Genomic DNA, 15,880 nt, shown 5'->3' with positions numbered 1-15,880 from the left:
TACATCCGTACGGATATATGCTTTTTATTAGAGAAAACTTAACTATAAATAAAAATAAAATAAGGGAATAATACAGTGATGGAATATCGAGATTGATTTACGTTTTTTTTTTAATTTTAATTAAAATAATTTAGTTGAAAAAGTAGCTATCTAAAATTTGATATGATTAATGATTAAAAAGAAATAGAAATATTTTTTTTTTTAAGTTTTATCGAATTACACTTATCGATCTAATAACCTAAATATAAATAGTTAGTTGCTCAATAGAAATACACTAAATTACATAAAAATAAAGAAATGTATTATATCGATGGATTTGATTAATTTTTTGAATTTTTTCAAAACCCTAATAATTTAAGCAATAAACTATCGTAGAGAAAACATTCTGTCGGCTTCTAATGGCAACCGAATAGAAATATAAACAATACGAATACAAATTACGAAGTTTCTTGGGCAAACAGCCAGCTTCAAAATAAAAATCTTTTGAAGTTTCCGATAAGGAGCGAGTAGAAGATGTATTATTATTAGAAAAGGAAGAGCTTGCAGGCTCGATCAAGCAAGTCGATAAGAGAATTACTGGTCGATTGGTCCAATAATTTCATTCTGGCACACAATGAACGGAATGTTCTTCCACCAGCTAGTCATTCGATCGTTGATGACGTGCCAGATTTTCCTTCACAATTATGTAACGCTTGCGAGACCGGTCTAGAGTTAACTGTTTACCTGAAGAAAACGAACTAGGGTGCGGCAAAATCTAACTAACTCTATTATATACAGGGTACGTCATTTATCTTAAAAAATTGAAATATTTCGCGAAGGACTGAGCATATTATACATTTTTTTAACACATTTGTTTGGTATGAAGGATAACATCATATAGTAATCATTTTCTTTTTTATAAGTCAAATGATCGGGGTAGTATCAAAGTTAAATTCATTTTTTTAAATGAAATATATTTTTCTTTCCACAATGTAACGGTATTTGTCGAAACGAATTCAACGATATGTCATATAAGGTCATTTGTAATTCTTAAATGATATAAATTATATTATAAATTTGTGAGTACTTAAAAAGTATTAGATATGTTGGATCCTTTTATTGGATAGGAATAGAAAAATTTTGTTTTTACCGACATCGGTTAAAGTATAATCCTGCTTTATCTATTGCCTATAAGGTAGATTTCTGTTTTACCATTGGTATCTCTATACTAAGTAAAAGCAACGATTGCAATTTCAAAATATAATTTTATTAAAATATTAAATTTAATTATATTATGTTTAATGTGTATTAGGAGCCGTGTAATGTTTGAGAGTTTGTTTATTTTTATGTGTAAATTATTGTTGTAAAACACCATTTTTTGACATGATTTTTTTCAAAAAAGAAAAAGCTTTTTCAAAAGTTCGAAAAGATTATGTCCTCGTTTTAACCTTTATCTTCAAAATGACACTTTGTTCATCGTAATCGTTCTATAATTACGCCTGTACTCATTGTTAGTATAAATCATCATGATTCATAAACACGTTGCACCGTTTTTTTTCACCGAGCGTTCATTGTCGTAGTTTGTTTTCGCGAAAATGGTTTACTTGAGACTGTTTATATATTCCTTGAAAATGATCGATTGTACGGACAATGACAAGAGATAAACGTGAGAGTTAAAAATATGTTGAGAATTTCTTACGACAAAAGTAATTTTAACGGAAATTATACGTTATAAAAAATCTTTTGTACATTGTCTTATTATATATTATCATTCAACTACTTATATAAATGCAGTTGGTATTCAATAATACATTTGAATTCGATGTCCTGTAAAGACAGATTCTGTAAAAATTATAAAACTATCGATGCGATGGAATTCTCTATAATAAACATTTATTCTTTGCGATAATATAAAATTACACGTTGTAATAAACGAGACATTTACAATATTTCACAATGGTAATCTGTGTACTTTATACACGATCGCTTAAAGCTGCTGTTGAGTTTTCTAAGAATTCAAATTTGTTTATTTTCGAAAAAAGAAATTAAGAGAAGAAATGAGAGAAAAATGAACAAAATGAGAAAACACATAACGAGCATGACTTCATTAGCAACCGTATTTGAGTACGTATATCTATATGTTATTCTGTAATTTTGTTTGCCGTATTCCATAAACATAATTAAGATCTAAAACAAAAAGATTTCCTGGTACGAAAGTTAATCATTTTCAATTTGATTTTAGGAATTATTAGTATTAAATATTTAATAAGAGTTTCATTCACGAATAATCGTCAATCACAAAGTAATTTCATCTTTAGCTAGTGTGTTATCAGAGATATCTCATAAATACCCAGACGCAAAAGTTATATATTACAAAAATGTACAGTGTCACGATTTCTTTTTTATTGGTTCCATATGAACGTTCATCTTCTTATCATTTACTTTTTTATTCGATGTTCGATGTGATATCGCGTATGCAACAATCTTCCTTCAATTAACTCCTTAACCGCTATGCTACTTACATAAATACAATCTATTTACATAAAAACATTTTCTTTTTCCTTGCGTATAATAATTTCTATTGCGTGTTGTTAGTGGCTTGAAAGAAGTCGATGAATTACCTAAAAAAAGGAAAAAAAAAGAAAAAAAAAAAAAGAAAAAAAAATTTTCTTCCAGTTCGACATCTATTAGGTCGAGCGAGATGAGAACGGACGTCCAACCATCTTCAAATCCATTTTATTTCAGAGAGAAGATATATATATATATGTCTGTATATATATATATATCTATTTATATATATGTATATGTACGTATTTATGTACACGCACGAACGAAACGTGTCGCGAAAGTTTCGAGTTAGCTTGGCTAACTAAATGATCAACTACAACTTATAAAATATAGCCGGAAGAACGCTATATTCAAGTTAGTCGGTACAGATCCATTAGCCCGTGCGCTTCTACACGCAGCTGAACTTGACACCTGAAAATGGAACGCAAGGGTAAAGTGAATGAATGAGAGGAAATATTGTTAACTGGGCCATGCAGGACATGCCGCACGAGACAACGATGCGCTTTCGCGTTTATTAGCTCCTTGGTACTATTATTATTATAATCACTACTATTATTATTATTATTACTATATTGCACTACTATACAATTTTTCTTCTTTTTCTTCTTCTTATTATTATCGTTGTCTTGGTTGCATGACGCTGCATGCTCTGCCCGACTTTCTCAAGTATTTCTCGGCGTTCTCGTACGCCAACGCTTGTACTACGACATTTACCTAATCTTAAACTGTATGGAATAATACTAGGTAGAGTTTTAAGTGTGAGTACCGTCGTCACTGGAGTAGCAGTTATGGCAGTGGAGCTTGTGGTTTCGAACGCGTACGTCCGTTCCCATTAATCCGTCACCGAGTCGTACGTGACAGACACAGCACTTGAAGCATTCCATGTGATAGAACAAGCGTAGACTCTCGATTATCATCGCGGCGCCTCGACCTATCAAACACACACAAACCGGAACTCGTTAATTTATCTACCTTAGAAATAATTTTTCTTTTTTTTGTTTTAAGTTATATTCTTTAATTTTTATTAATACCTAGCTCATCTCCACAATGCGAACATTTCTTTTTGCCACTGACGCTCAGCATCTTCTCTTGATTGTCGGTGTTATGAACAGATGGTGATGGCTGCTGAGATTTTTGTTGTAATGTTAATTGTTGAGTGGTGTTAGAATGTTGAAGGGGAATGTGCTCTTGACTCGTACTATGTTCCAATCTAAAAATATTAAGTTTATTCGTTATGAATTCGTAATGGGATAAGTTACTTAATACAAAATATATCGATAAAAATGACAGATATTTTTACCTTCTTCTTGGAGATAGTGGCTTCTCTTGCGCTCTGTTCTGTACTCTTTGAGTAAGAGTTTGTATAATGGAGTCCGGTAACGGCTTGCTATCCGACCGTGTCGGTGCAGCGGCATAAGGTACGGATGTTCCGGTCACGTGCGGTTGAGACTTTCGTGCCGGGGATCGTTGATTTTTCTCGTGAATTCTCCGTTGTTCTGCTTCCTAAAGAAATAAAAGATAACAATGATAAAAATAATATGAATAGAATAAAATTATTACAAAATGATGATAATTATTAATTATAATAATTATTTTGATTCAATATACATATATGAATTATTTAAAATTTATGCATATTTGATAAACATGCATGTATAGATAAAACTAAACGTACGTGTAATTTAAAAATAAATGTCTATATTTAAAACAAGATATTCTTATAGATATAAGACAGGTTTTTTCTAATTTACCTGAATGAGCCAATGTTGATAATTGAAATCATGCGCGCCTCTAGGCACATCGCTCTTTCTTCGTTGAACCCATTGATCACCTTGAACGATTCGTGGTCGAGGAGCAGCGCTAAGAGCTTGTAACGTTTGCCTCGTCATTTGTTGACCAGCATGACAAGAAAGTGTCGTAGCTGAGGCACTATGTCGCAAAGATGCATCCACTTGTTGAGGTATCGAGTCTGCTGATGGTACTCGGCTGTTCCTATCATTAGAAAATATATAGAGCATGAGATCAATTTTAGTCTGCTTTAGTTCGAACGTGATTATGTGATTACATAAAAAGAGATTATATGTACAATAGGTATTTTTTTGCAAAAAGTAAAAAGAAAAAAATGACGGGAAGTCAATTAAACAATCAAGTTTGTTGATTTAAATTAACTATTTCCTGTTTCCTTGTACAATGATTTACAAAAGAGTTGACAATTTTTATGCGAATCGAGGAAATTTATTTACCTGATGGTCACGTCCCTTTGTCTTTGTTCAATGTGACGTAATGGTTTAGCAGGTGGTATTGGAGGAGGAGGTGGTCGTCTCCTTTGAGCATCCTGTAATTGAAGATTTGGCATAGATGATCTATAATTTACGGCTGGCTGATGCTTGTATTGTTGGGCAATGTTAGATGAACCATGAGCAACGTCTTGCAGGGATTTCCACTGTTCCTGTAATTGTTCCGCCAGTTTGAGTTGCTTTTGTTCGCGATAAGCAAGATTGTTTCTTTGTCTCTTCAACTCCTCTTGTTCCAACTGCAGTAGTTCCCTCTCGACTCGTAGAACTTCCTGAACGAACGAAGAGTAAGAAGTTTCATTTCTAAATCCTACTGAACCCTATCAGTGAAGAAAGCGGATTATTGCGAATAAAGTCTCGTCTTTCGACTAATTTAAAGAATAAAAGGGAATAGAAATATGATGATAGTATTAGTGCTAATCCCTTACCCCAGAAGCAAATTCATCTTCGTGGTTGCTCAACCCAGCACCTACCAATATCTTGTTCTGTGAATAAGTAGGAATAATGCTATTGTCAGTGATCGTAGAGTCACAAAACGGCATGCTAATAAAACATCTACGAAATAATCGACTAATTTCTATAGAGACTCGTGTGCATATATATATACACATACACACATAAGTATGTGCATTAGTAGAAATCTCAAAAGCACGAACGAACAAGCTAAGGAAATATTTTTTTCTTAATTTTGTACTACTTTAAGCAACTAACGTGCAAATATAAAAGAGTCTTAAGGAACATTTTACTCGTATATCTTCTTATCAACACGTGCGTTTCTCACCTCTTGCTCACGAATTTGATTTTCCATAGCTCTTATTCGTATCTCCTCCTTTCTTCGAGCATCAGCTGCTCTTCTTTCCTTCTCTTCGATCTCGCTTTGAATTCTCAACTGTTCCGCTTGAATCCGACGCTCTTCTTCCTGCCGTGTAGCCTCGACACGTTTCGTTTCTATTTCGATACGTGTAACTTCCTGTTGTCTCGCTTCATACTCTTGATGATGATGACTATGGTGATGATGGTGATGAAGATGATAAGGTAAATGTTGCTGTTGCTGCTGCTGCTGTTGTTGTTGTTGTTGTTGTTGTTGTTGTTGTTGTTGTTGCTGCTGCTGCTGCTGCTGTTGCTGCTGCTGTTGTTGTTGTTGTTGTTGTTGTTGTTGTTGTTGTTGTTGCTGTTTACGTAAAGTCTCTTCCTGTTTGCGTACGTTGTCCTCGTTTTTCCGCAAATTCTCTTCCTGTCTACGTAATACGACTTCCTGCGCTCTTTCTCGTTCTAATTGCATCTTTTCTTCTTCGAGTTCGCGCAATTTGTGAGCTAATTTTTCTCCTAAATCGCTATTATATAAAAGGGAGAGGGAGAGAGAGAGAAAGAGACCAATTGGTACATTGATGCAAAATACAACAAATATGTAAATAAATTTGGTTGAGTTTATAATTTTTTTAATAAGTTTTTGATGAGTAAAATAAAATGAGTAAAAAAGTACCTATTCTGCTCGTGATTGTTCCCATATCGCCATTGTTCCTCTTTTTCTAATACTTCGATGATTTCTCGCTCCTTCTTCGTTATCTCATCTTCCTCCGATGAGGTCACACTGGCGCCAAAAGGTTCGCTACTCTGTCGACTGTGCTGCGACATATCAGGGCTGACAGGTTGTTTCGTCCAGTCTTCAACGTGTCCCAGTTCAACTCCGGAATCCCTCTCATGGCTTGAATCTTGCTCGTAATTACTGTCGGTGTCGTAAGAACGACGATGCAGCTGTTCGATACGTCTCTCTTCAGCGAGAATTGCTGCCATGTCTGGTGGCTTCATTAACGTTAACTCTCTTTCCAAGTCATCGTCGTTAACCTAGTTTTTTTTATTTTTTTTTTATTCAATTTTCATTAATTCGATCGCGTGTCGCACACGCCTGTAGGTGTGTTTGTGTGTAATATATGTATTTTATAAATCGTAATATTAATCATAAATAAATAAAATAAAAGAATAATTTTTAAATAGTACAAATGTTAATAACTTGTTATGTTAATAATAATGAGAAATCTGAACATACCCCTTCTATTCCAAGAAAATCCGACCGTCTCGTTCGCAATTCCTTCTTGATTCTTCGAGTGGAATTCAATCTTTTAAGGGGTTCCACTGGTGGAGCTTCTTCGTCACTTATATCATCAATGGGAGGTGGTGGTGGCTTTTCTTTGGGTGGCTCGATAGTCGTCGGTGGGCCCAAAGGAAAAGCTAGACCAGTCATTATTTCTTCGTCGTTCGACAGGCTCAACGGCAAAAACTGAAATACATTTATAATATTACAAATAATCATACTATAATTATATAATAAAAATATTACTTTTTGATATCGAACTATCTATGGTTAATCTTTTTTTCCATGATGCATTACAATAGAAATAATTAAAAAAAAAAAGAAAAAAGAAAGAAAAAGAAAGAAAGAATATTGAATTAAACAAATAAAAATTTATTCCAATAAATTTAATAGTTTAATTCATTACCTGTTGAGGTGAGACTGGACTGAGACAATTAATAGTATTGATATTAGAGGTTTCTGTTTCGTTGAAAGTCAAGGATGTTGGTCTTTCAAATCCAAGAATCATTGGTATTGGCGAAGCAGGTGAATCAGGTGTATCTACTATCATTTCTTCGCCAGAATTCTTTGTTGTAGTTGTCATCGTTGTTTCGAGTTTTGTATTCATTGATATCTCGATATGTTCTCGCTCTTCACGATCTGGCATCATAGTACTACTGTTTGTTGTCTGGCAAATCGTTTCAGCCTTCTTCTCTTCGTCCTCTTTATCCATGAAGATTGGTTCCTGTTGAAACGCGGTTGGATGTTGAGACGATATCTATTATATAGAACCGACGAATCCGTGCTTCTCTCGCGCACTATACGAATTTTGCAACGCTACATTCTATGCAAATCAACAACACGCTGGAGTGGACTCTACTTGAGAGGCAGAGTTTCTCAAACGTCATTTATTTATTATTACCTTAATTCGTTTCAATATGATATAAGAAGAACGTGCAAGATTTTAATGATTGCTTTAATTCGATTACTATGTCTTTTGAAACTATTTTTTTTTAATTTTTTCTTTTTTTCCTATTTGGAACACATGCATTTCTGCTTCGAAAACGAACGATAGAAATTAGAGTAATCAATAATTAGCAATACGTATGTTTCCGTTCGATCGTTCACTAATTTGTTGACATTTATATGTAATTGATAAATATATGAAAACTTCGTAAATTTATTCAGACTTGAGAAACACTGATTTACAGGTAACATTGGTCGCGGATGAAAGATCATGTCGAATTTGTTGTGGTAATTCGTTCGTTTCCAATTCGACTCTTATACATATATGTATATATATCTTATATATATACATACATATACATATATATATATATATATATATATATATATATATATATACATACATATAATATTTGATCTCTCGATTGTTGCAAAATTTGTCGTGCGACTTGTTAGTAACTACACATATGCCCTACGTATCAAAGCCAGATCCGATTGTTAATTTGGAAAAAATGAATTTGTTAGTTCGAATTAGATGCTTTACTTACATGAAATAATACACATGCACATGGAAAATTAAATAAAAAATGATTTTTTTTCTTTACGATTAAAAATTTTTACAAATTGCATCAGCAATTGAGCAGGTATATGAGAGAACAGTATTCTAACAACTACTGCGTTAACACAGTAACGAAACGATAGATAAGGTCTTTCGACCATCGTGATAAGAGATCTAATCTAATCTTTATTCTTGCAACTGTAATTGTAAACGAATTTCAACAAAAGCTATTCAAAAATAATTCGAATTTGATGATAGATGTATAATTGGTAATTCGCGCGTATTTCTTTGTCATCTTAAGAGAGTTCTAAACAAACGTTATTCATTTAATCTATTCAAAAGAATTCGAGAGTCCACTCATAGATAAGAATATTATTATCTTCGAAGTGTCTTCGAGTCATTCCATTCTTTTTTTTGTAGTATTGTAATTGTTATCCCGAGTTTTCTTATCTCCAACTTCTCGAACGATCGATATTTTTCAGTTTTTATTTTACGTCGAACATTTTCTTGATTATTTTAATAATCGATTAATAAAGTAATTGAGATTATTTACATTAGTAATGCGTATTGATAAACGTTGAATTTTAATCATGATTCGATTAATGATCCATATTTGACTTTGATTTATTAGAAGAAAATAGATGAATAATGATCAGTGAGGAAAAAAATTCATCAAATCGTTCATGTCTATCTGGACCACTATCTTCTACTAGGCAGTAAACAGAGAGATAGCGAGGAAAATATTCTTCGCGCCGAGTCCTCGAAAGGCGTGAAAGAATTCATAAGAAGCGTTTCACATTCCAGGGAGGTATATCAGAAACTTTGTAAGAAAAAGCAACGAGAAGGAACGAATCACGAAAGGGTAGCTATGATGGTGATGATCGTCAACGCCATGCTTTATATTTCCGAAGGGTGGTGAAGAGTTACGAAATGGAAGTGCAGGCTACTATTTTATCAACCTGGTCTGAGGGAACAAAAAAAGAAAAGAAAAGAAAGGAAAAGAAAGGAAAGAAAAAAGAAAAAAGGAGAAAAAGAAGAAACAGAAAAACGAATTAAAACTGATACAAGAGATTAAAGTGAGGAAGATTAAGTGTGAGCTGATGGCAAAAAAGCTGAAGAAGCAATGAAAAACGCCACCTTACCTCGAGTTTCGCGAGTTTACCCAAGCTTACGAGGAGACTACACAGCTTCGTAGGAGGAACGATTATACAGCACGCCGATGACATCGATCCGGCGAGGAAGGAGAAGAAGAAGAAGTAGAAGAAGAAGAAGATCGATAAAGGAAGAAAAAAAAGAAAGAAAAATGAAAGAAAAATGAACGGGGGAGGGAGAATAGAGATCGTGTCATGGAATTCGCTCGACGAATGGAGATGATCATCGTTCGGTTCACTTCTTTATAATCTCTTTCAAATCAGTGGTTTTCAAACTATAAAGCCTTTACTTCCTATAGATAGAGCGCATATTAATCATTGTTAATATATTTTTTTTTCTTTTTTTTTTCAAGAACAACTTTTTTGCGTCTATTCGAAATACTATAATAATTAATAAATCCTAAATTATCGAAATTTTAAAGAAAAATAAGATTAATAGTATAATTTAATATTTTTCTTCAGAGATTGATTTTTTTGATTTCGTGAAAAGAGAGTATCCACTTTAAAAAGTTTGAAAACCACTGTCTTAAATAATAAGAAGTCGTGACGTGGCATGACCTCTGATTCCGATGTCACGAGGACGCCACACTTTGACCGTACTCGGTGCGTGCACGTATTGAATTTGCACTGACGATGATGAATGCTTTGTATGTACGTATGCATAAGAAAGAGAAAAAGAAAGAAAGAGAAATAGAGTGAAAGGAAGAAAGAAAGAAAGAAAAAGAGAGAGAGAGAGAGAGAGAGAGAGAGAGAGAGAGAGAGAGAGAGAGAGAGAAAGAGAGAGAGATGGGATATTCGGTTTTGTCTGTGTGCCAATCGAGGAATAAAGAAGGAACGATGTGTCTTTTAATGTATATGATTGTACATATGATCTAAAGATTGAACATAAAAATGATTTTAAAAATGAAAAAGAAAATTTCATTCATTCATTTTTTAAGACGACACTTTACTACTTGGCTGTTGAAGAATTTCGAAACCAATTTTGATTTATCTGATCCAATAAACATTTTCGAAATTATTCAATATTCGTTTGATCGAGGAGAATCAATCACGGAATGCAGAAACGATCGGATTTATTTGACGAACATGTCCAATTAATGATTTTGATTTGAGTCAAGAGAAATGTCAAGCCGATCGAGTTAAGTGTCCTCTCTTTGAAAAAGGGGGAACCTCGGCTGTCGTTAATCGATCATAAAAATTATGAAAGACGATTGGTCTATGTTTCATTTTTTTTGTCTATTTTTTTTCGTTTTTTTTTTATCACTGCCCAAATATGACTTATATTTTCGTGAATTATACTTCTCCCACAAATTGCTACAATTCAACGTAAATACTTACATTACCCACTACTACGTGCCAAGTGTGTTTCGACAGATCGTGTTAAAAGTCGGTATACAACGATTACAAGTTAATCTAAGGTAAAAGTTCTTACATCGTACAGTAACGTTCTTCGAAGATTTATGTAATTATGTATGTATTCGTCCATCGACGCTTATTTTCTCGCTTTTTCTGTCCGTTCAGTGTTATCAAAAAGATAAAGGAAAATAAAGAAAAAAGAAAAAAAAGAAATGAAAAAATGAAATGAAAATAAAAGAAAATGATAGCAAATAGGCCTTGTTCATCGATTCGAGTTATAAGAGAAACAAAATACCTAATAAATATCTCTTTTGAACATGAATATGTAATAAGTAAAAGGTGTATAAAAATAATTAATGAAATAAATTCAACGAATGAATAGGATGAAAAATGTCCAATTAAAAAGCTCGAATGTAGTTTTTCAATCGGAAACAAAAGAAGAACATTGTTAAACAAAATTTTTTTTCTTCCCTACTTATATCTTTCATTTTTAAATCATCTAATCACTTTCTCGTATATAAGAATTTACAAAAAAATTCATATTTTTTCGCATTCTCGTATTTTTTTTATTTTCAGCCTATATAAAAGGCATGGCTGGTGAAAATATATAGAAAGATAGATAGATAGATAGATAGATAGATAGAAAAAGAGAGAGTACGTCATGATTATTCGAGCGGATATAATACGTATATATGTACATAGGTACTTATGTACGTATGTATGTATATTTTCCGAACTATCTGAACTAGTTCTAACTGCGATATTTTTTTTTTTTTTTGTTAATCAACGCTTTTTTTTAACGTTCTCGCTCTTGCATCGCATATTTCTATATACATCGTTTATTTTAATTAACGGGTATCTCGTACCCTTTTACGCTTCTCACGAAGTATGTACGCGTAATGGATGACTAATAAATACGTTAGAGGGAAGCGATAGGCAGAAGAAACTGGCTACCGGATACATGGAGATAAGTACCGGTTAAAATTTTCAAGTCGTCAACTCTCATTGCGTTCGATCGATGTGCATTTACCATATGTAAAAGCCAAATTACTTTTGACATGGAAGACGAAGATTTTTACAGAAAGAAAAAGAAAAAGAGAGAGAGAGAGAGAGAGAGAGAGAGAGAGAGAGAGAGAGAGAGAGAGAGAGAGAGAGAGAGAAAGAGAGAAAAAGAGAAATAGAGAGAAAGAGAGAAAAAGAGAAATAGAGAGAAAGAGAGAGACAGAGAGAGAGAGAGAGAGAGAGAGAGAGAGAGAGAGAGAGAGACAGAGAGAGAGATAAAGAATCTAATAAAAAAAGAAATAATTCTCTTTGTAGTTTCCACCGAGACATTAACAATATCACAAGTTCCTCTTCGAAAAAGGTAAAGATTAAAATTTTCGTCGATCACGTTTATCTTCTTCCACCGGGCTTCCCAATTTATATACAAAATTCTAATCGCGAATATTAGCACGTCCCATACGAAACAAGTATATACGTTGTACATATATTTGAATTTTTAAATGTGTACGTGATTAACATGTGTTTGTGAATAATTATGATAATATTAATAGAATTATTTAATATGATATAAGAAATGTGATCACTTGTTTTGAAGTTCATTATATTGAATATTTCGTCAGGAAATATTTCTTCGAATTATTGACTGACTTTGTACATATATATATATATATATATATATATATATATATATATATATATATATATATATATATATTATATGTTTATGATAATAGGTATATATTAATAAATCATATCAAGTCTACATATATATTTGACGTATTATTTAAGTCCGTGATATATGTTAAATACATGTATATGAGTATATATAAATAGAGAGTAAATAATTAATTTATTATGGAATAATTTTGAATTCATTTATTTAAAGAGAACAAAATCTTTCATATAAAAAAGTCGTTGGTTATACCTGCTATTTTGTATGAAAATTTTAATGGAAAAAAGAAAAGAAATTATTTCATTTAGCACTAGTAATAAATATATATTTTACGTATTTTTTCAAATATAATCAAATAGAAATATAATCAAATAGAAATAGAATATATGTACATTATAGGTTTCGTTTCGTATGGTATTAGAGAACTAGTTTTTAGCGAAGTACAGAGAGATAGAAAGAAACAGAAAAAAAGAAAAAAAGAAAAAAAAAGAAAGAAAAAAGAAAAAAAAAGAAAGAAAAAAGAAAGAACAAAGAAAGAAAAAAGAAAGAAAAACGAAAAAAAAGAGATACAGAGAGAGAGAGATGGGGGAGAGAGAGAGAGAGAGAGAGAGAGAGAGAGAGAGAGAGAGAGAGAGAGAGAGAGAGAGAGAGAGAGAGAAAGTCCGTGCTACTAATCGAAAATAGCCGAAAGAAAGAAAATTAGGAGCACTGGCTGACAATATTTATCTTAGGACTTTCTCAAAGCGTTGCTACGTCGCTGTTCGATCCTAACCTCGGCCGTGGCTGAGTTCTGCTTCTCGTTAACGCGATCCACCGTGATGAATGGTGTGACTGATGGTGTCCCAGGTATCTTTCCTTGCGGTACCACCACCTTTTCGCAAACCTCCACCACAGTTCGTCGTTTTTCAGCCGTTATTGTATCCTCGCCGAACGTTGATTGGTGATCCGTGCTGGATGTAGGTGAGGATGTGTTATATGAAGAAGTGGATGGGGAAGATGGTGATGATAATTTTGATGGTGAATTAGAATTTACAGGAAGAGGGATTTCCGAAGCTTTAGGACTTTGGTTAGATGATGTTCGTGTCTTCAACGATGACGATTGGAGTTTGGGAGAAGATGGTGATGTTGGTGGGCTAGCAGAGGATACCGAACTAGTTGGTGATGATTTTGCAGGGACTGTTTTACGAGGAAGTGGTGTTGGGATTTTTGAGACTGCTCTTGTTGTTTTTGAAGTGTCTTGATTTTGACAGGTAGTGTTGATGTTATTGATAGATGATTCTGGAGGAAGGATCGAAGGTGTTGATGTCGATGAAGTATTCGAAGGACTTTCTTCGATGGAAAGAGGAGAGGAGGAGTTTTTATCTTCAGTATCTTTGGAAGTAGATAAAGTTTCTTTGTTGTTGATAGGATCTATAGGATCCTTGAAAAGTGGTAGCTTTGGTTTGGGAAGTGTTTCGGGTGGTGTTCTTCGTGGAGGTACTTTGGGATTTTGATAGACAATCAGACGATTCGTCGTGGGTAGTGTATTAGAGTTAGTATTAACTTCTACTTGCATATGCGGGCATGATTTGTTAGTCGACCGTTCCCCAGAAGAAGTTTCAGCAGTATCCTAAGGAATTAAAGATTTATACACCAGATTGTACCGATAACCATATCCCAAAAACAATGGAAAAAAATAGATGCACAGTTATTAATTTACATGTGATAGAAAGAACCATGGCCGATATTTGCATCTCTTGAATTTAAACAATAAATAGAACTATAAGCTTGAATGCGATAACGTCGTAAAAGCATAATCCTACCTTCGTTGCTACTGCTTCCTGCTGATTGGCGACAGTCGTCGTAGACTCGTTCGCAACGGTGCTCGACTTCGTCGTGATCTTCTCTTGAACGGATGAAGAGGAACAAGAAGTAGCCTCGATCGTTCGAAGATCCTCTGGCTTCTCCTCAACGATCGTGCTAGCGTGTACGATCTCTTCGTCAACTGGTTCATCGGCTTGGCTAACCGAGCAGCTAACGTCAGCCGTGTGAATGCCAGAATCTTCGCGATCAGTGTCGTTGAGAAGTTCGGCTGAAGAAGAGGAGGCTGGATAACGTCGACCATAGTCGAATTCTTCAAGACTTTGAACACGTTCGAAGGTGTCTGGGCCACTTGAAGCATCGGCATCAAGTGAGTCGAGACTTCTGTGAAAGGCTGCTCTTGGTGCTCGATATTCCGAATCTGGTGAAGAGCTTCTCTCGCTAGGCGTCGAAGTATCGATCCTATTTTCTTGATCTCTGAAGCATAGAGAGTGTTTACCAATCGATGCTCTCTTCTCCGCAGATTCCTTGCTTCTAATTGCGTCTAAGGCATTTAAACGATCCTTGATCGTCCTAGCAGTAAGTTCACCGTTATGTCTAGATTCATGTATCGTAGTTGGTGCTGAGGATTCGTCGCTGCTGCTATATTTTTCTAAAGTCGAAAGTCTTTCTCGAAGTGGTCGAACGCTTTCTAATTCCTCGGAGCTGACCTTGTGATTCCCAGAGGTAGTTTTGCTCTCTCGTTCTATCGCTTGTTTCTCCAAATGAGACAGCCTCTCTCTAATAGAACTCATATCACCGGATAGTCTGTTAAGTGCCTTATTTGATATCTTTTCGTTATTTTCTGCTTCGAGCTTTTGCTTCTCCAGATTCGACAGTCTCTCCTTAATAGACTTCGTGCCGGTGAAGTCACCGGAGAGCCTGTTGTTAGCTTTTTGGTCGGAACTCTTCTGCGATGCCTTTTCAAAGATTTCTCGCCTCTTAAGGATGTCGACCTTCACTACAGATGTCGTCGTACCTTTGCTCTCCTCGTTCAGGCTCGCCTTCGATCCATTCGTCGATGATTTAGCGCTGTCCAGTTTTGCATCTAAACCCACCAAAGATCTCCTTGGTATATTTTGTGAAACTCTTGAAACATAGCCACGAATTGCACCTTCGTACGTGTATTCCTCTGGCTCAGGCGAACTCGCAGTCGCCGTGGTCGCCGAATCGTATTCCTGATTGTGATTATGATTGCCATGAAAGCCATTGCCGAATGGTTTCTTCGTTGCACTCGTCGCTGTCGTCGTTGTCGTCGTCGTTGTTATTGCCGTCGACGATCTAGTTGCGTTATTGTTTACATTGTCACCGGCATCACCGGTCACATTGTCAACATCCGAGTGGTTCTTTTCAATTTCACTGTCTCTGTCGCTCTGAAAAAAAAGAGAAAAGATAAACGATCGAATATTTCTTAAGAATTTC

General features: G+C 34.5%; 1 protein-coding gene across 11 annotated transcripts in view; it reads right to left on the bottom strand.

Annotated features, from left to right (window-relative positions):
* Positions 1 to 1,855: 1,855 nt before the first annotated feature.
* LOC124423840 (inner centromere protein A) overlaps positions 1,856 to 15,880 on the bottom strand; it is a 91,448-nt gene continuing 77,423 nt past the window's right edge. For 5 of the 11 annotated variants that reach the window (XM_046962097.1, XM_046962096.1, XM_046962095.1 and 2 more), the window contains 14 exons: positions 14,422 to 15,831; positions 13,392 to 14,228; positions 9,580 to 9,624; positions 7,340 to 7,657; positions 6,889 to 7,119; positions 6,325 to 6,686; positions 5,623 to 6,175; positions 5,270 to 5,326; positions 4,791 to 5,161; positions 4,299 to 4,539; positions 3,848 to 4,050; positions 3,579 to 3,757; positions 3,314 to 3,478; positions 1,856 to 2,958 (listed from right to left, as the gene is read on the bottom strand). In XM_046962097.1, coding sequence (XP_046818053.1) covers positions 2,936 to 2,958; positions 3,314 to 3,478; positions 3,579 to 3,757; positions 3,848 to 4,050; positions 4,299 to 4,539; positions 4,791 to 5,161; positions 5,270 to 5,326; positions 5,623 to 6,175; positions 6,325 to 6,686; positions 6,889 to 7,119; positions 7,340 to 7,657; positions 9,580 to 9,624; positions 13,392 to 14,228; positions 14,422 to 15,831 — 4,995 coding nt within the window. In that variant the 3' untranslated portion in view covers positions 1,856 to 2,935. Of the gene's footprint in view, positions 2,959 to 3,261; positions 3,479 to 3,578; positions 3,758 to 3,847; positions 4,051 to 4,298; positions 4,540 to 4,790; positions 5,162 to 5,269; positions 5,327 to 5,622; positions 6,176 to 6,324; positions 6,687 to 6,888; positions 7,120 to 7,339; positions 7,658 to 9,579; positions 9,625 to 13,391; positions 14,229 to 14,421; positions 15,832 to 15,880 lie in introns of all 11 variants that reach the window. The other 6 variants (XM_046962100.1, XM_046962103.1, XM_046962102.1 and 3 more) reach the window with 6 other exon arrangements.

The sequence above is a fragment of the Vespa crabro genome, chromosome 4 (genome assembly GCF_910589235.1).
Source record: "Vespa crabro chromosome 4, iyVesCrab1.2, whole genome shotgun sequence".
Lineage (NCBI taxonomy): Eukaryota > Metazoa > Arthropoda > Insecta > Hymenoptera > Vespidae > Vespa > Vespa crabro.
This window is presented reverse-complemented; position numbering and strand designations above follow the sequence as displayed.